The following is a 19290-nucleotide window of genomic DNA, read 5'->3' as shown; positions in this document are numbered from 1 at the left end:
AACATTGCAACAAGTGTAAAGTATAAAGAAAAGTACACCGATCAGCCACAACATTAAAACCAGTCACACCAGGGTCCATGCAGGAGTATCAATGCCTTCATTGTCTTCAGGAAGGAAATTCAATTTACAGCCAGAAGAAGCAGATATAAACAAATAGCAGCGTAAATAATCACTTTTAAATACTCCCAGCACAGCCACAAATCTAAAATCACAATCCAAACTAGGAGGAGTTCAAAAGGTCAATTTATCAAAGTGTAAGCGAGGCTCGAGTGGCTCGGCAGATTCAGTATATTCAGTATATTCAGTGTCTGTATATATGGCAGAGGATTAAGTGACAAGAAAATATCAGAACTGTCAGCACAGAAATACCATTTGGAGGTGATTTAGAGTGTGTCCATCACATAATTTGTCTTCACTGAAAGCACTGCCTGTTATTGACTAATATTTTTCATCTGTAAAATGTCTGGTAAGTACATCTGTTGTTCACAATAGACCTTTTTCACAGCCATAGTGGGAAAAGCACAGGCGTCACTAATGACATTAATAACGGCCCTGTGTCCCAGTTATTAGAATGAGATCAACATCATTAATTTGATTATTTATACCATCATTTACTGTAACGTGTCAAAATGTCTTCTGTGAAAAAGGAGAAGGCCTATTATTTTATGAAACAAATTTAAGGGATCTTTATCCACAAAGTTTCTGCCTTTTACGTGTTTACATGAAAAATGAAAATCATCCGATATATAATTATCATATTTTTTTTAACTCCTAATAATCTGATACTGATATCAGCCTGTAAGTCCAGTATCGGTTTGTGTCTATAAAACTTGGCAGAATCGTTCCAACCCTAACTTTAATAATAACACTTTTGAACATGTTGCAGCCCAGAGAGACAACTGAAGACGTAACCATGTGAAGCCTTAGCCACAAACAGCCTATTCTTTTACTCTAGGATGACAGACCAGAGGACCTAAATATCCTTTGTGCATTTATTTATATATTTATTTATTTATTTTTTGGTCATGGCTGAGAAAAGCAGAGACACTTGGCAAGAAAGGAATAGGTGTGTGCACAGTGGTGTTCAAACTTGCATTCCATACCCAGAATCACGGACAGGAATTGTTGAAAACATTACGAACACCTTAATACTCGTGAAAGCAGTTGTTGACTCATAGACATTTACTGCCACCCAGAGGCAGAAGGCCTAACTGTGGAGTAATGTAGTAGTAGTAGTAGTGTACATCTTACCAGAGGAGGTCGATATTGAGAGGCACTGACTCAGCTGTCAAAACAAACATTCACGCTGCCTTTTTACTGTCGGAAATGGAGAAATGATCGACAATTATTCCCAAGTGGTGAGCACACAATCAAACAATGGGCAGTAAAACTTATCTAAACATTATGAATCAAACAAATTAGGTCTCATAAAACGTATTTTCTTTTCTGAGCTCAACAGGTCTCTGAACTAAAAAAAAAAAATCAACAGGTTAAAGATAAGAATTTATTGAACCCTGTAGGGAATTTACAAGCTACTCCGCAGTATATAAAGTAATTAAAATCAGCCCCACCTTTACCAGCTGCAACATTGAAGGGATTTACACATTTATCCATCAATAATTATAATCCAGTAATATACATTATTCTGAAATGAGCCATTTTGCATAATGAGTACTTTTACTTTCAGTACTGTAAGTATTTTTTGAATACTTTAGTACTTTTACTTAAGAAAAGTTTTGAATACGTGACTTTATTCCTACACTGTGGTATTGATAATTTTACTTAATTTAAAGACTAGATACTTCTCCCACTACAGCCGGCTACTTCCACTTTTGAGTGGCAGAGGCGCGTTTCAACCATTTATCCATTGCATTTAGCCATTTTAGCTTGCTCAATTTAGCTCACTCAGTTTTTAGCTCAATCAATTTATTGATAACCTTTAACCTAGTTTACGATTAACTATTGACGTTACTTTTAGCTAACCCAGTTTATCCACAATGCCTAGTTATTTTAACCATTTATCCATTAGTTTTAGCTCTTTCCCTGCCTGCGTGCCAATGACTTTTAGCACACTCTAACCATATACTATATAAAAATACAGTTATATAAATTAAAATAACTACTTTATATACAGTCTATGACTGCAAAGCACTTATGGTATCCAGGTGTGGCAGCTGACTCAATATGTGTATAGAAATGTTTATTTAAAATCACTGCTCAACACAAACGGCTGCCGTTTCTGACTCTATATTCAGACACTAAACCTGACGAGGATCGGCGGATCACGTGAAGGTAGAATAGTGCGCAGCAGCCTCTGCGCAGGCGCACCACGACTCCCGTGGTCAGCTGACTGTGAGTGAGATGCTGTGTTGAAGGACCACTGAGACGAAAAACCAGCTAATATCTGCGCTATGCATGCGAGGCTGCGAGTTCTCGACTGAATTACACCGTGTGGACGAAACACTGAAGCCGTTGAACACATCGGTAAGAATGAGGATAAAACGATTATTGATGTCGTGACAGCGTGAGACTGCAATGCAAACAAGCTCATGTCAGCAACGCGCTAACACTGAATTTAACCACATATGAGCCAGGTTTGTTTTGTTGACGGTCACTGATTTTGATTATAGGATGATCTACAAATCTAAGCCGAAGGGCAGCAGTTCTTAATCATGTGATGTTTTTTTTTTTTCATTTAATGAAGAGGAGGATCAGTATTTAGCATGTTTTGCACAAAACAAAGACTGATCATATGACAGTCAATCATGAGTCAAACATGGAGACATGTCTGTCTCTGCTGTCCTTCCCTGTTACAATCAGCCAGTTCTGTTTAGCTCAGTGGCCACACTCTAACCGTTGGGAAATGTGAGGAAGTCCATGAATCTGAGGCAAAATAGAACTCAAAAGAGGAAGGAAGGAAGGGCTTATAATATGACTGATTCATGCAGGGATAATTACACTTTTATGTATCAGTGGAAAAATCACTCCAATTCTTTACTTGATCAAATGTGCTAATGGTGCAGTGTAACCACACTCAGTTACAAGTAAAAGTCATGCATTCAAAAGTTTAGTTAAGTAAAAGAATCTGAAATTATCCGCAATATATAAATTAGTTTCCTAAGTAAAAGTAATAATTATGTAGATTTCAGGGTTTTATACAATCATATACATTATGATATAGGATTATTATTATTATTGATGAATTACATTTGAATGTTTTCCCTCGCTGAGATGGAGCCAGTTTCTGCTACTTAATGTACTGTTGGTTAATCATGTGTTTTGCTTGAAAACTCTTAATCCAAAGAGTAAAGATTTCTCTTAGAAATGTAGTGGAGTACAAGTATAAAGGAGCATTAAATAGAGATATGGAAATAAAGTACAAAAACCTCAAAACTGTACTTAACCATAGTACTGGGATAAACAGAGGCCTACATATGGCATAATGGCCTGATGGCAGACAATTTTTTTTTCATCTCACGGTATATATCATCATCATCACCCACCCCTAATAATTAAGACAAATTATTTTTTTACTTGCCCTCCTCAGTAAGGTCATAGCAACAGAACACCAGTCCTGGACAACGTCACAAGAGATATTTATTAATAAATTTACTCTTACCTTATCCGCAGTGACTTCCTTACATCAGAGGCCCGGTGGACTAACTTCCTGCCAGCAGCCATGACAGAATTCTGGTTGATCTCTGCTCCTGGGGAGAAGACGTGCCAGCAGACCTGGGACAAGCTGATGGTCGCCACCTCACGCACCAACAACCTCTCTACCAACAACAAGTTCAACATTCCTGACCTCAAGGTAAACACAGCAGTCATCTGTAGCTAGAGCCACTGTAGGGAATGCATGGGTGGACAGCAAAGGGGACATGATGGAGCATTTGGTTCTAATGTTGTGCTCTGTCTCTATCAGGTTGGAACACTAGACGTCTTAGTAGGTCTGTCGGATGAGCTGGCTAAACTGGACACTTTTGTGGAAAGGTAAACTTTGCAATTACCTATATATACTTACATGTGTTATTTCTTATTTGTTTCATGAGCTAAGTTTTGTTTTGAACACATTTTAGTACAATCCTGACTGTTTCACCTGTTTTTATTTGCGATCCCTTATGCCGGTCTCTAACCCTTCTCCTCGTCCCGTGTTGTGGTTCAGTGTGGTGAAGAAGGTCGCTCAGTACATGGCTGATGTCCTGGAGGACAGCCGAGACAAAGTCCAGGAGAATCTGCTGGCTAATGGAGGTAATTGCTGTTAATATCTTCACAGTGATGCACAGACACTAAACATCTTCATTAGTTGACAGACATAAGGGGAAGGGGGTGGTAGAAAGCCAAAGCCACTGTTGATTTAGTTGATAAGACTTCAGAGAATGAAGTGATATGTTACTATCTATGCAGCTATACACAACCTATTTAGGTGGCCAATGGCTTTAATCTTTTATTTATGTTTTTTACTCTCTACAGTTGACCTGGTCACCTATATTACCAGATTTCAGTGGGACATGGCTAAGTACCCCATCAAACAGTCTCTTAAAAACATCTCTGAGATCATCTCCAAGGTATGTTAGAAAATCTGTTCACTTGTAGACATAATGTTAATAGGAATGTTACCTTAGCCTGTCTGTCAGCTCCAAACAGTCTGGTCATTCTCCTCCGTCCTCTCTCATCAACAAGGCGTTTCCATCCGCAGAACTGCTGCTCATTGGAGGTTTTTTTTGTTTTTGGCACAACTCTGAGTAAAAACTCTAGAGACAGTCGTGTGTGTGCAAATCCAAGGTGATCTGCAGTTTCAGAAATACTCAAACCATCCCCTCTGGACCAACAATCATGCCAATGCTAAACTCATTGAGATCACTTTTTTTTTTTTTTCCCATTCTGATGTTTGATGTGAACATTAACTGAAGCTGCTGACCTGTACCTGCATGATTTCATGCATTGCACCACTGCCTCATGATTGGCTGATTGGATAATTGCATGAATTAGCAGGTGTACAGGTGTTCCTAATAAATTGCTTGGTGAGTGTATATCTTATATTTAGTCAGGCAGTATCACTGACATTAAGATTACTTTTGCAAGAGAAACCCGAATGCAACAGAATAAATAACTACACACAAAAAAAGAAACAGCCCGTATCCAGTAATACAAAAGCAAATACTCTTACAGTATCATTAACAATCACATGTAGTCACATATAGACATTTGATTTTGCCCACCCTTTCTTTCCAACAAGAGCTGTTATCTGTTATCTGGTTGGAGCAGAAAATGCACCATACTGAACTAACCTCTAACAGCCACCTTCTCCTGCTTGGTTTCAAGCAAGCAACTCAGATAGACAACGACCTGAAGGCCAGAGCTTCAGCCTACAACAATCTGAAGGGAAATCTGCAGAATCTGGAGAGAAAGAATGCGTGAGTAGCAGTGGAAAACATCTGTCTTTCTTTTCTTCAGTGACTGTTTTAGAAGAGCGTAAATCTCCATATACGTGGCCTTAAATCTGATTACAGAAGTGTTGCCTAAAGCCAAATGCTGTAGCCCTTTTTACTTTAATAACAAATGATGAGCTTGTTTTTTTTTCTATAAATTTGAAAACTGATTAATGTATGAATAACTTACACATGAGCATTACAGTCAAAATGATGTTTGTACAAATGTCATCCATGACCTGCACACGGCAGTTACCTACAGCATCCTACAGAAAGCACTGGGTATCAAGCCTTTTCTGTTTCTTGTTTTTTTTTGTTGTTTTTTTTTCCTGGCCCTAGCAGGAATTAAACTCCATTTCCATGTTGCCTTATTAATAAACATTACTTTAGACATGGCGCTCTGTGAGCCTGCCTTAATGTCATGCTGCTGTGTCAAGACTTTGGACACTAGTACCAAAATGTAGACATTAAACATTTTGCAGCCTACTTTGGTTAATGTCAGACTAATTTGTATCGCTAGGGAAGATGAGATTGAAATAGTCTGTTTAAATTTGTACAGTACTTCTGCGCTTTGCATTGTGTACCTAGAGCGTCTATAGCAAAATAGTTGCTTTGTGAGAAAGACCTTTCTTAAGTTGCCTGTGTGTCGTCATATGCCTTCCTTCAGGGGGAGCTTGTTGACCAGGAGTCTGGCTGACATAGTGAAGAAAGAGGACTTTGTACTGGACTCAGAGTACCTGATTACCATGCTGGTAGTCGTCCCGAAGTAAGTACACCTACGTCAGTATCTATATATCCAATATGCAGACTGATTTTTATTCCGCTCAGTCATTTTGTTTTAATAATTTATTCAAAAGTACATTTTTAATGGTTTAGTGTAAACCAATTACATTTTAGGCCCTGAAATGGTCAAACTGCGTAGATGCATACATTTCTTTAACAAAAAATAGTGTCTGCTTTTTTTGTTTGAGAACATCAGTATTGGTATCAGCCTTAAAAGTTCATGTTCAAATGTGTAACACACTGCTGTTATCTTTCCCTTTGCACCCTCACCAGGACAAACTATACTGACTGGCAGAAGACATATGAAACACTGGCAGAAATGGTTGTACCACGCTCCACTAAGTAAGGATAACTAGATGATTCAGTTCTTTCCTTTTTGTTTTGTCAAATTTATGTGTGATCAGGCATAGGAAAAAGACAATTTTTCAATGTCATGTTTTTTTTCATTAATTGACATCCAGTGTGCCACCGATAAAGCACATTCCTGTTGAGTCCCCTTGATATATGCAAGGGTTTGGCTGATATCTGTTTGTGTGAATATCTGTATGTCATGTACTAAGTATGAGAATGAATATGTGTGAATATGAAGTGTCCCGATACACACACAAAAAAAAAGTTTCTTTAAAAAAAAAAAAACAAAGACAACAGAAAAAAAACAGGCTAGTTTGTGTACCTTTTTTGTAGGTAATAATTTTTCTTTCTTCTTCATCTTCCTTGGTAGTTTACCTCTTCTTCTCACCTTTTCTCACCCCTCTTCAGTTGGTTTATTCTTGTGCTTGACTCAGATTAAAATTGGAAACGTTTCATGGTTGAGCTGCAAATAGCAATTGAGTCATATTAGAATAGAAAACGTAAAGTGGTTGACCTGTAGAAAGCAACTGACCTTTTGCCATGTACATGGCTGGACGAACTGAGACATTATGTTCAGGCTTTTGGACAGACACGGCTCAGTGTGATGTGGTAACCTAGCAACCTTTGTTTCCAGAACAGATATGAAGCGTTATCTGCCGATACTACCTGGAAACAGGAAACTTCCTATGATCCACACGGGAAATTTAGAGCAGTGAGGACAGGAGGACTTTTCTAAAGCACACACAAATGTTTACATATATATAGATATATAGATAGATATAGATATAGATATAGATAGATATAGATATGTGTATGTATCTATATATCTATATGAGGTCTTGTTGTCACTTGGTACTGTATGTTTTAAGTTTGTTGGACCAAAATAAAGCTATTAAGTATGTTTACTATTGCTTTGTACCATGTGCTGTAGCTGGTTTTTGATACTTTTAGTCATCTTTTATTCGCATACACACTTGTCCGTGCACGTGTTTGCAAAGAAAACGATCCTTTTATGATCCTGATCTGCCAGACTATAAACTGGTCCAGAAAAAGAGATGTTGCTCTCTGCATCCAGAGAGCCTGTGCTATAGGTTTTCTACAACAAATCCTGCCGATGTGTGTCTGTTGCAAACATGAAGCGTGTTCCAGCTCTCATGTTGATGTGTCATCTTGTGTCCTGTCCTCCAGGCTGCTGTTTGAAGACCATGACAGTGGTCTGTTCAGTGTCACTCTCTTCAGGAAGGCTGTAGATGACTTCAAGCACAAGGCCAGGGAAAACAAGTAAATCATTCAGTTTCAATTTTATGTTAAGAATAGGAGCTGTTCAAAGAGTTAATGTGTATATTTTATTAGAGCAAGATTTAAAAAAAATATTTTTCTTTGGACTTATAGATATTTTACTTTTAACTTTTATTTGACAGATATTTGCTTTGAATTGGTGATTATTTTGCTTTTTGGTGTTTTCCTTGAAGGATGTGTATTTATCCTTCGGGAAATCAACCACAGATAAACAGTAGTAATGACTGCTCATGACTGAAGTAGGCTACCTATTTGTTACACACACAGGAACGGCCTTGTTATGATCTAAAAAAAAAACGGAGCGATTCTGTAATAAACACAATTTTGTCAGCACTCAGCAGTCTCTCCAATTAGCACAACACAGGGATCTCATTGTGTGTGCTTATATGTATATCTGTCTGTGTGTTTGAATGTAGCCTATTTTCAGGAGTGCACTTGAGTGTGTGTGTGTGTGTGTGTGTGTGTGTGTGTGTGTGTGTGTGTGTCCTGCCCTTCTGTGTGTTTGCTGACAGCTGATTGCCAGGTCTCTGCTGTGTGTCCTGACCTAGGTTTACAGTGCGCGATTTCCTGTACAATGAGGAGGAGATGAAGGCAGACAAGGAAGAGATGACACGTTTGTCCACTGACAAGAAGAAACAGTTTGTACGGCTGCTGTTTTCGTCACAAACCGTGCTACTGACCAAATAGGGAAGGAGCAAGTTACAGGAGCTCACTGTGTTACAGAGGGAGTTTGGCCTGGTTTTGATGCTGAGAGCTCAAGGATCCGTAGATATCTGGCTGCAGATTATCATTTCAGCAGTGATTTCAACTAAATTGTTACCATGCTTACCAATAAATTAAGTTTTGGTAAATAATTACAAAATAATAAATCAGTGTTAGGCCTGTGTGGGATTCTTATGTGTTTTTGTTCAGTTTCTGTAAATTGAGATGCGTGTTGAAATGATTAAAATGCTGTTGCTGTGTCTCTTATAGGGGCCTTTGGTACGATGGCTGAAAGTGAATTTCAGTGAAGCCTTCATTGCCTGGATTCACATAAAAGCTCTGCGTGTTTTTGTGGAGTCCGTATTGAGGTGAGTTGAGTTAGTGAGGTTAATCCATACTCTGGTAACAGCATATTTAGGATTCCATTCATTCGTGCATTCATCCATCTATCTGTCCTATTATATTAATGTAAGATTTGATTCATGTCCTACTTGGGAAAAATTAAAGATGGCCTGCGTTGACAGACTCCTTGTGTTTCATAGATATGGGCTGCCGGTCAACTTCCAGGCCATGCTGCTTCAGCCCAACAAAAAGAACATGAAGAAGCTGAGGGAGGTGCTGTATGACCTGTACAAACATCTGGACAGCAGCGCTGCCATCATTGATGTGAGTCTGATTCACACACTGTTTGGCAAAGTGTAAAAGAATAATTATTAGGGGGAGTCAGGTTGGGCTCTTTGACCTTTTTATAATTAGCAGTTATTAGGTAGACTGTGCCGATCATCCCTGGTTCCAGGAGTTGGGAGTTACTAACATCTGGTCATTGCTTCAGGATGAAGGGACCAAAAAGACGAAATTATTCCTCGTTTCTGTTGCTATGGACATGTTAAACTCCCACCATGCATTTTCTTAACTGGACTTTGAAAAAGGTTTTGGTGCTGTAGAATCTTGGTAGGTCTAGTCTGCTGTGGGTTTCTTCTTTCATCTTTTCTAGTTGAGCATTAGGATGGTTTGGTGTTAATCGTGATGATGGAAATACGGATAACGACAAAAATTATATGTATAACATTTGTCTCGCTGTCTCTCCTTTGTGCCTGCAGGCCTCTATGGACATCCCGGGTCTGAATTTGAGCCAGCAGGAGTACTACCCGTACGTTTATTACAAGATCGACTGCAACCTGCTGGACTTCAAAGTCTAGATACATTGCAATCATCAGCAGTCGTGTCACATCCACAAGCTTTAATTTATTTCCACACCCACTCTGTTTTTCCTCTGTTCTCACTTTTTGTGTTCTCATTCTCTTTTCCCCCTCTTACGTTCCTCGCACTTTCTCTGGGGCTAAACAAAATAAAGTGTTAGGAATTGGAGCACTGATTGGTGACTATAAGTAAGGTCAGATAGATTGTAGAGGTAAACTGGTCTCCAATCATAACTTCTGTTCTAATATACTTGAATATGGGTCCTCTCCTCTGTTGTCATTTCCTCTTTGTACCCTGCTGTAAAAGTGAACAGCTTCACAGTGTACACCCACCAAAACGGTTGACATTCCCTCATGGCATCAAAGGACATGTAAAATACTGCATTTTTATTGTCGTCCCCTCCATCATACTTTATTTAAAGTAACATGAACATTAAAAATGGGGGGGGGGGGGTAAATGTATGTTAAATATAGTATTTATTTAAAGATTCAAATCAGTGAATGTGTTTTTGTTTCTTCAGTTTTTGAGGTGATGTGTTTTTAGCTCCATGTAAGGTACGTCTGTTTACAAGTAGATGTTGATCATCAGATCCCCCTCTCAAGCTATAATCCTGTGAAATACTGAAACTGGTCATTTTACAGTATAAAAAGCAATATGTTTGCTGCTTGTATGCTCCTTTTGATTTCTGTATATTAATCATTTTAAGAATAATTATGATAGGTCTATGTGCAAATATTGTATTGTCAGTATGACTGAAATGGAACCACATATTTAAAATAAATGTGAATAAATACTGTATGTGAAAGATACTTGACTTCAGCTCACTTTCCTTTTTTTATATTTATATTCCTGCTTGAAGTACAGGCCAAGAACAAAGAAGGAAGCTGTTGGTAAGGGTTCACAAGTTTTTTTCCCCCCTTCTTTTCATGAACTGTATATCTCAGTATTTCACCACTAAATAGGCTCTTTCTAAAAAAAAGCTCCTTACATAGAGGGTTTGTAAGTTGTAACTAATGGCTTTATTAATGGATTATAAACTATTTATAATGGCTCACTTATGAGCCAATAATAGCAACCACTTTTGGGTTGCCAGGTTGCTAAAAATCCCTGGTGTTTATCCTCCTCCGCTCTTGCTTTATATTTTTCTCTCTTAATCCCACCAGGGAATGGAAAAACCCACTCACTAACAAATAAATACTGATTTCAAACTTGCTAAATCAGTCTCTTCTTTCAAAATCGCTTCTGAAAACCCACTTTCATCCAAAGGCTTCCTAACAATTTGAAGTAAGGGTGACGTGTGTGTTTATCTATGTGCATACATCCACATTGGGATGTCTTTTCTTTTTTTTTTTTTTTAAATTTTGTCCTTGTTATTTGTCTTAATTTTTCATTTTTCACTAGATATTTCGTATTGTTTTCTTATTTTATGTTTACTGTACAGCAGGTATATACATACAAATGACTGTTGTTATGTATTGATGTTCTGCCAGTTAAACAAAATGTGGCCATCTATCCAGAAATACATATTAAGGCACATGTTTCGGTATTTATAACTGTAACTCATGACCCTTTATTCAAGTACCAACTTTAATCCCTGAATTATTACCAAGATGGATAAACATCTGCCAAAGGGATCTTTCACAACAAGGCAACCCACACTTGTTGCCATGTTTATTATAAGTTGCCAACTTGTAATAAAGCATGAATGAACTGTTTATTAAAAATTAATAAAGCCATTACTTACTATTAACTCATTTTTAAAAAAGAATATCTTGTTAGACAGTGGTAATGACTTTTTTGTGTTGTCTAAATCGCTCTATTGAGGCTTAGTGATTGTCTTTAATCTGAGGAAATCAATAAAGCACTTTCAAGACAAACAGCAAAACCCAATCTGAAAATCTGAATGATTCCATTGGTGTTGGTGCATATTTGAATGATGATGATGATGATGATGATGATGATGGTGGTGGCGGTGGTCGTGGATGACGCAGATTGCTCCGTTGTGTGTTCACGCTGCTCAGCTGCTGTCTGTGGAGAGCAGCATCGACCAGCACCACCAGCACCACCACCACCACCGGCAGCGGCAGCGGCAGCTCCGCCTGACGATGGAGACGGAAGCACGGACGGAGCTGCAGTAGAGATCCCGGCGAGCATGCGGCACCTGTTGTGAGACGAGCCGTGAGCCGTGTCTAGTCCGTGGCAGCTGCAGCTGGATGATCTTCCCGATGGGTTGCGGAGGGAGTCGGGCGGACGCGATCATCGAGCCGAGGTATCATGAAAGCTGGACCAGGGAGACGGAATCGACGTGGCTTACCAATACGGACGTAGAGACCCCTCTACCAGTAGCAAACAGTAAGAGCCCCCTTTTTTTGTGTGTGTGTGTTTTAACTGGAAGATGAAAGCTCCTTCGTTGCATGTACCGCAGGCCACATAACACTCAAAATGCAATCCCTGTCGGTGTCCAATGTGATGAAACATCGCAGACAGGGTCCAGTACAAAGCTAAATCCAGCAGTAAAAACACAACCACCCAGCTGAGCCGCCAGCCCCCTTGACGTAGCAGTTTTGTGGCATCTCCCCCTTGTTGTCTTAATGTTGTGAATGAAGCCGGGACAAGAATGTGGCTGTGTTTTCGAGTGATAACCGAAGTCCTCAACTGTTGTCCAAAGGTAAAGCCCTGGAGGCCAGTCTGAGAGAGAAGAGGATGGTGAACACAGGCACCCAGTGTGGGAAGCAGGCCCTCACCACCGCCGGCTCCAACCACCAGAGGAGACCCAGGCGCTCCCTGAGCGATGTAGGTTTCACTGGCAGCGACAGCCTCTGACATGCAGGAGACTTCAGTCTTAGAGGGTCCTTGTGCCGGGGTTGCGGTGCAGAATCAGAATCATCTTTATAAGGAATCTGACACCATTTGTCAGAAGCTTTCAATATATTTACACAGAGTGTGCTCCTATCTCTGTCCCAAACTCTGTTGAATAAGTTTTTTTCTCATATGATGGAAGTTGGCCCAGAATTACTTTTTAAATTTACTGGCCAAATTTACAGGAAGACACAAACACAGACATACACCAACAAAGAAAAGCAAACATATTATGTACAGACCAGAGTTGGACAACAACCATACAGTATTTACAGTATATGTATGTCAGTGTCACTGCATACTGCAGTATTTGCAGGGTTGGATTAGAAGTAGCGCAGGAGTAAATGGTACAGCAAAGAATGCTGGAATAACTGCCGTGTGGATGGATAATAAGATATACTATATACAGAGGTGTAGACCTGAAATGGTTGTTCGATTAACTGATTAGTTGATTAAAGAAAAATTTACATTTTTACTAACGGATATGTTGTTTCAGTCAAAAATGTCTGATTTCAGCTTCTCGTGAGGATTTGCTGCTTTTCTTTGTTTGTATAAAAATATACTGCATTTCTTAGGAACATGGCCCTACCATAACCTTTTCTTCCAGCCATCTCTTTGTCTAATCTTTTATCTTGAGAGCTAACTGCACAAAAGACACTGAGCACAGACACTATTATCAGCTCAGACTATGCAAATTTAGGATTTTTAACACTGATTTACAAGGTAGCGGAAAACTTAATTAACATTGTATGGGCACTTATTTAGCATGTCTTAGATTCAGGTTGGGGTCTGTTATTGAGGGTTGAGTTACAAATGTTTTTCGTCCTTTACAAATCTTATTTAAGAATTCAAAAAGATCTGAAAAATCGATTCCTCTGACCTAACAAATTACAGTTTCAGCATCTCAGAAACAAAGACTGTTGTCTGTTATTTATTTAACCTTCCACTGACGGGGAGTGTTTCGGTGACTCAGGTCTCAGTCGGCCGTCTTCGCCCACTCGCTCTCTGTCCAATGTGCTGACATTTAAATGACGTGACCTTCAAAATCTCACATCTTTTCACAGCAAAGCACTCGTGACTCCAAAACGAGGGCATCAAAGGAGGCCAACGCTTTGTCTAAGGATGGGCAGTCTGTCAATATCAATAGCAGTGGAGACGCTGAACCCGGCAATGCGTGTGATGAAAGATGAGGAAAAGCCGAGACGCTGTGAAGCGGAAGATGGCCGGAGCTGGGAGCAGTTCACCAGAAGATGGGATGGCGCTTTACAGAAGTGTGTGGATGATGTTTGCTACTGACTTTGCAAGGTCCTGGCTGATTGATCTCAGTGATTTACAACTTAAGCACCCGCGTATGTCTCCATCCAAAGATCCCGGGATGCTACATCTCTGTTGTGCCTCTGTTGTCACAAATGCACGTGTGAGGCAGAGAGTGGGTCGCAAACAGTGTTCAGACTCTCCACCATGCTTTTCTCCCATGCTTATGGTGCCGGTCAGGGAATGTGTCACTGTGTTAAGCCAATTTTAAGAAAACAAGAACAGGCCGTCCCATATGCATCTGATAATCACAATCTGCACATCAAACGTTTTCTGGGTGGGGCCCACCTAAAGAATTTGCTTCAGCTCTTTGTGCAAGTGTTTTCCTTTTGTTGTGAATGAAAGACATTAGTGTGGGAACCAATGATGATGCGGTTTAACCTTAGTAAATGCTGTAACTGATTTTCATTTAGAAGAACCTGAAGTGCTGTTTAGAAGCTGAGATTTTGGAGAACTGAAGCTTGAAGGCTTGAAGACTGTCTTTTCCGGCCTTTGCAAGATAAAGAAACAAACACACCCGCATGTGCCTACAACTCATTTAGATTTGAACTGCTACTGTGTTCACTTTGAGAGATTATTTTTTAACCTTGTTCAGAACTGTGTTTTCCAGGTCTCATGCATCTTCTTTTATGTCGTATGACTTTACTCTTTATTACTTACCACAGTGTGTTGTAACAATGTGTCATGTGCGTGGCTTACACTGATCTGCATGTATAAATCAATCACAAAATCGATTCAGCATTTATGACAAAGGTCTCTGGCCAAACATAATCAAAAACAAGCTGTTTGAAATAAAACATTTTTGCCTATCCAGTGTACATGAAAAAGAAACAAAAAAAATCACTAAAAGGTACAAAGGGAGGCGGCTCAGGGTGGATCGTCAGGGTAGTGAGATTTACAGCCAGCAGATGGTGATGTTGGCCAGCTGGGGTCTTACTAATTGAAAACTCCAGGATGATTGCTATTGACAACAACCACTTGAAGAATACCATTCATTTAATAGAGGATGTTCAGTTCAGCTCTGCTGGAGTTCAAGTGAAAATCGATCTGTTGGTCATATTTTGTCAGTAAATTCAGAGTCTGACTTAACATTTGATGCTTGTGATAGGTTAACTGCTGCTTGCCAAGAGTTTTGTTGATGAATTACGGGCATGATAATGATGAAATGTGTACAGGCCAACTCTGCTTTTGGATGGAAAAGAAAATTGAAAATTTAACACACAGATCTACCACATTTTTTTCCTCCATGTAATAAAACTTTTGTCAGCTTCTTGAGTTGTAAAACCCAAAACAAAGGGATGTGTGCAGTCATTTTTCATTAGCTATAGGCAAGGCTCTTTCATAAAAGTTAATAATAAAAATCAATAGACAAAATCTTTCTTTATTTTTTTTTTTTTTTTTTTCATGAAATAATTTCTTATATATCTTAAAGAAGACCTAAAAAAATTTTTAAATATACAGTTCTCTCCTCTACCAAGCCAACAATCAAATCAGTACAGTCATTTAATTTTTTTGCTCATGATAATCATCTTTCAGCAAGAAAAGAAAAACCAGTGAAGCTTGTAATTATATATTTAATGTAGGCAAGTTCAAATATCAGTGTCAGATTGACACAAAATGGCAAAAAAAATAGGCATGATTTTTTTCCCATGAGATAAATTACATCACCTAACATTTCCTTTGGAGTTTTTAGTTCATACCAAGTAATTTGATGCAGTGAAATATCAGTAATTTAAAACTCAGATTCTGCCCTTTAGTCATTACACAGCAGCCATTAGTCTGTAAGCTCTGGCTGGTAATGTAATATGATAAGCTGAATAATAAATAATGACAAATATGTTCAATACAACGGTATAAAATCTTGATACTTTGATGTGCGGAACAACACAGTCAGGAGATGGAGCTCTGGTAAAGAAAATGTGTGGAGCCATTTTAGACATTCCTTTAGACATAAAGGAAGTTGCCTACTTGTGCTGTTGTAGTTATTCCGCTGTCCAAAGTGATTAGCACAACTTGATAGAAATAATAGGTAATGGTGAAAGAAGTATAAATATCCTGAATCTAATTTAATGTAGTGATATTGCAGTAAAAATGCACTCAATTACTAGTAAAAGTTCTGCATTTAAAGGTTTCTAAAGTAAAAGTTGGCTACTTATTATGCAGAATGATCCTTTCCCCTTGTTATGTGTCATTTTATTTATCATCTTATAGTAATTGATGACTTTCATTTATGTCTTAACATGTTAGCAGTATTTTAATGTGGTAACTGGATGGGACTGATCTCCTTTTACTTACTGTAGGTTATATACTGTTAAGACTATGACTGGCAGATTAGTCATTAACAAAGCATGATAATTTATTAGAAAATGTTATGTTTTGTAAGCCTAAAGTCTACATCTGCAAAGCATAGTAAGATAAAATGAGACTTAATTGATCCCGGAGGAGAAACTTTAGACTTTACAGAAGCACTAGAGACACGATAAGAGGTAAGAAAACAGATAAAGAACTTTTTGAATGACATAAATAAATGAAAAGGAAATTCCTGTAATTAGAGAAATTACATCAAAAACTTATATTGAATATATACATTACAAAGCCATAGACTTTATAAAGGAATTGTGCAAAAGCTATTTACACAAAAGAAATCCAGAAATCAAGTAACTGTTGCTATCGAATAAAATGGAATAACTCAAGTAAAGTACCATTAGCTCAAAATTTTGTAACAGAGTAAATGTACTTAGCTACTAAAATTCGCCGTTGTAATGCACCTCTTAACAGTATGTTTATAGGTGTATAGGTGTATCCTCCCTCTTAACATGGTGAAAACATTAACATTCATTTGAAACATTACAAACTGGGGGAAAAAAAGTGGGCAATTAATGTAACCAATAACATGAAAACTGACAGTTGATGTCAGAAATTAACATCAACTGTGGGGGGGGGGGGCTTTCACTGTTTCAAATAAAGATTAGTATGAACCAGAGATGATGGGAAAGGAAGAAAGAAAACCTCCCCGTCTGGCTACGGTTGTTGTTAGAACCCATTTGGGTAAAGTTTTCGAACAAAGTTTTTTTTAAAACAAAACAAAACAAAACAAAAACCGTCCGTCATCTTGTCTGCATCCAGGTTCTCTTGAGTACTTTTGAAAAAACTCTTTCGAGTTTGTGACGGACTTAGGGCCACACACACACCTGACGGCGGAAGCTTTTCGGACGTATATAACAAGCCCATTTCCGCTTTCCGTTAAGGCCGATGACACGCAGGCTGTGCCTTTAACCGGCGGACGCTGAGACCACGCGGAGCGCTCTGTTAGCCGGCCGGCGCTCACCGTGAACCGTTGCTGATCTCCGCTCCCACCGGATAGAGAACAGCTGAGAGAGAGGGCAACGTCTGGCTCTATGTGGCTGCGCGAAGCCCAAACATTATAGGCATTCCCCCTGACTTCTTTTTTTTTTTTCTTCTTCTTCTTCAAGTTATATGGTTATAATGATGTGAGGATGGCCAAGCGACCGGGGACTGACGACGGGATGCTGACTTCGCCGACCATTCTCCGGGATTTCGCCCCCAGTTTGGACACCGAGGATGTGAACATGGACTGCGGCGACGGAGCCGAGGAGGTCTCCTTGGAAGAAATCCTGACACTGTACAGCCAGCCGATAAACGAGGAACAGGCGTGGGCAGTGTGCTACCAGTGTTGTCGGACTCTGGCGCAGAGACATCGGCGGAAGAGCCCCAAGTCTGCCGGGGCTTCGGCCGTCGACCATCCGAGGAGGATTGAGGGACCCGGGGATGTGAGGATCGGCAGGGACGGGACCGTCAATCTGCGCTTCGAAGACGGCACAGGTAAACGCGCCCCAGCCCAGCCGGGTGTCTGGACTCACTCAAACGTGTGTCTGCTTCGGGTAGCTGCGCAAAGACCGCCATCTCAACAGGCTGCCAACAATGAAGCAACCCCCCCCGCCCCCCGCATCACTCACAGGCCAAGCGAATGGAGCATCCGTACAAAGAGGCCATATTGTTGTGACTGTCTGCTTCCAGCCATGTGGTGAATTTGTTTACAGACACCCGATGCGGTCGTTAATAATACATCATAGATCACCGCATAGCTTGTGGGAATCGGAAAGACCAAGGAAAGCCCCTGGTATCAATCATTGAACACACGGGGCTTGTAATCACAACAGAGTCGGAGACATTTACATCGCAGATATGGCTCTTATTACTGCTTCATTCAAACGGGGGTGTGAGCAGGGCTCGTTCAGAACGGCTGCTCCGGGGCTTGTGTTTGAAATGGTGCTCCCGCAGCGGTCGGTTAGCTTCAGTAAACAGCGCGATGGATTCAAACTGCGGAGCAAACCAGGGGAGCAGTCCGCAGCGAAGCAAACGCACGTAGCCAGAATCAAGGCTACGGGGAAGCCGAATACAGACGACTCGTATTGCCGCCGAGGGCCCCGTTATTTTGGGTCGTGGCATGTGAGTAAAGGCGCGGATTAGCGTTTTGGGGCTCAGCGATCCAGTAGTTCAAAGCAAGGTGTTTGGTGTGGGCTCTACGACCCCGACGGGAGATGTTGAACGCGGCGAAAAATGCATTTCGACGTGGCTTTGATTCAGTTTGCGGAGATAGAAGTTAGCATGCGCACAGGCTGCGTGTAGTACACCCACTCGGTTCTGGTCCCGGAGGTCCAGTTTGTCTCAGGTCTGTGTTCCACCTCGACGTTATGCTGTACCTCGGAGCTGAAATGATTAATCGATTCATTGGTCGGTCAAATGACAGGAACTTATTCAGCAGCAGTTTTGATAATGATGGTGATAGTTTAAGTTACATCTTGAGCAAAAATCCCCAAATCTCACTGGTTCCAGCAGCTCAAAGCTGGATATTTGTTTAGTAGTTAATAGTTTTTATAGTCGTCTATGATAGTAGGTTGAATACCTTTTTATGGTTTTGGCCTGTTGGTTGAACAAAGCAAGCTATATAAAGGTGTCAGTGTGGGTTTTTCACAATTTTCTGATGTTTCATAGACCAAATGATTAATCTTTAATGAAAATAATCATCAGTTGCAGCCCTTTACCTGACAAAAGGAATAGAGGAATGGAGAAGAATAGGCAATGAATGGACAATTTCAAGCAACTCCAGTCCTTTATACTTGGGTCTGCTGTCTTTTAATATTGTCAGGAATAGATTTACATCTGGGATGCAAGATGAAAACAACCAAATACTTGAAAAACCCCCATTGCTCTGGGTTTCAAAGACCACATAGTAAATGTGGTGTAAAACACTCCCAGATTTGAAAACCAACAGGCCTCTGTGTCCCGAGAACTTCAACTGAATATTCTCTTTTCAAAGGAGCTTCCAGCA

The 19290-nt window shown here is 39.9% G+C and overlaps 3 protein-coding genes across 7 annotated transcripts in view; all 3 read left to right on the top strand.

The window, feature by feature from the left end:
* The first annotated feature begins 2306 nt into the window (after positions 1-2306).
* atp6v1c1b (ATPase H+ transporting V1 subunit C1b) lies at positions 2307-10550 on the top strand. The gene is made up of 13 exons (XM_040120867.1): positions 2307-2484; positions 3631-3811; positions 3923-3990; positions 4163-4248; positions 4471-4565; positions 5323-5414; positions 6097-6195; positions 6486-6554; positions 7752-7844; positions 8411-8504; positions 8835-8932; positions 9107-9230; positions 9665-10550. Exons 2-13 carry the CDS (start codon positions 3680-3682, stop codon positions 9761-9763), a joined length of 1149 nt encoding a protein of 382 aa, XP_039976801.1. The 5' UTR covers positions 2307-2484; positions 3631-3679; the 3' UTR covers positions 9764-10550.
* A 1427-nt stretch (positions 10551-11977) lies between these two features.
* si:ch211-215i13.3 (brain and acute leukemia cytoplasmic protein) lies at positions 11978-14641 on the top strand. The gene is made up of 3 exons (XM_040122381.1): positions 11978-12116; positions 12433-12557; positions 13688-14641. The coding sequence occupies exons 1-3, from the start codon at positions 11978-11980 to the stop codon at positions 13811-13813; spliced, it is 390 nt and encodes a 129-aa protein (XP_039978315.1). The 3' UTR covers positions 13814-14641.
* Positions 14642-17171: 2530 nt separating this feature from the next.
* The window catches only part of spire1a (spire-type actin nucleation factor 1a), a 30796-nt gene continuing 28677 nt past the window's right edge, over positions 17172-19290 (top strand). For 4 of the 5 annotated variants that reach the window (XM_040121740.1, XM_040121738.1, XM_040121739.1 and 1 more), the window contains exon 1: positions 17172-17780. In XM_040121740.1, the coding sequence (XP_039977674.1) occupies positions 17435-17780 (346 nt within the window). In that variant the 5' untranslated portion in view covers positions 17172-17434. Of the gene's footprint in view, positions 17781-17987; positions 18079-19290 lie in introns of those variants that run through there. The other variant, XM_040121741.1, reaches the window with a different exon arrangement.

This window comes from Xiphias gladius, chromosome 24 (genome assembly GCF_016859285.1).
Source record: "Xiphias gladius isolate SHS-SW01 ecotype Sanya breed wild chromosome 24, ASM1685928v1, whole genome shotgun sequence".
Taxonomy (NCBI): domain Eukaryota; kingdom Metazoa; phylum Chordata; class Actinopteri; order Istiophoriformes; family Xiphiidae; genus Xiphias; species Xiphias gladius.
The sequence above is the reverse complement of the archived record's forward strand: the minus strand, read 5'-3'. Positions and strand labels throughout refer to the sequence as shown.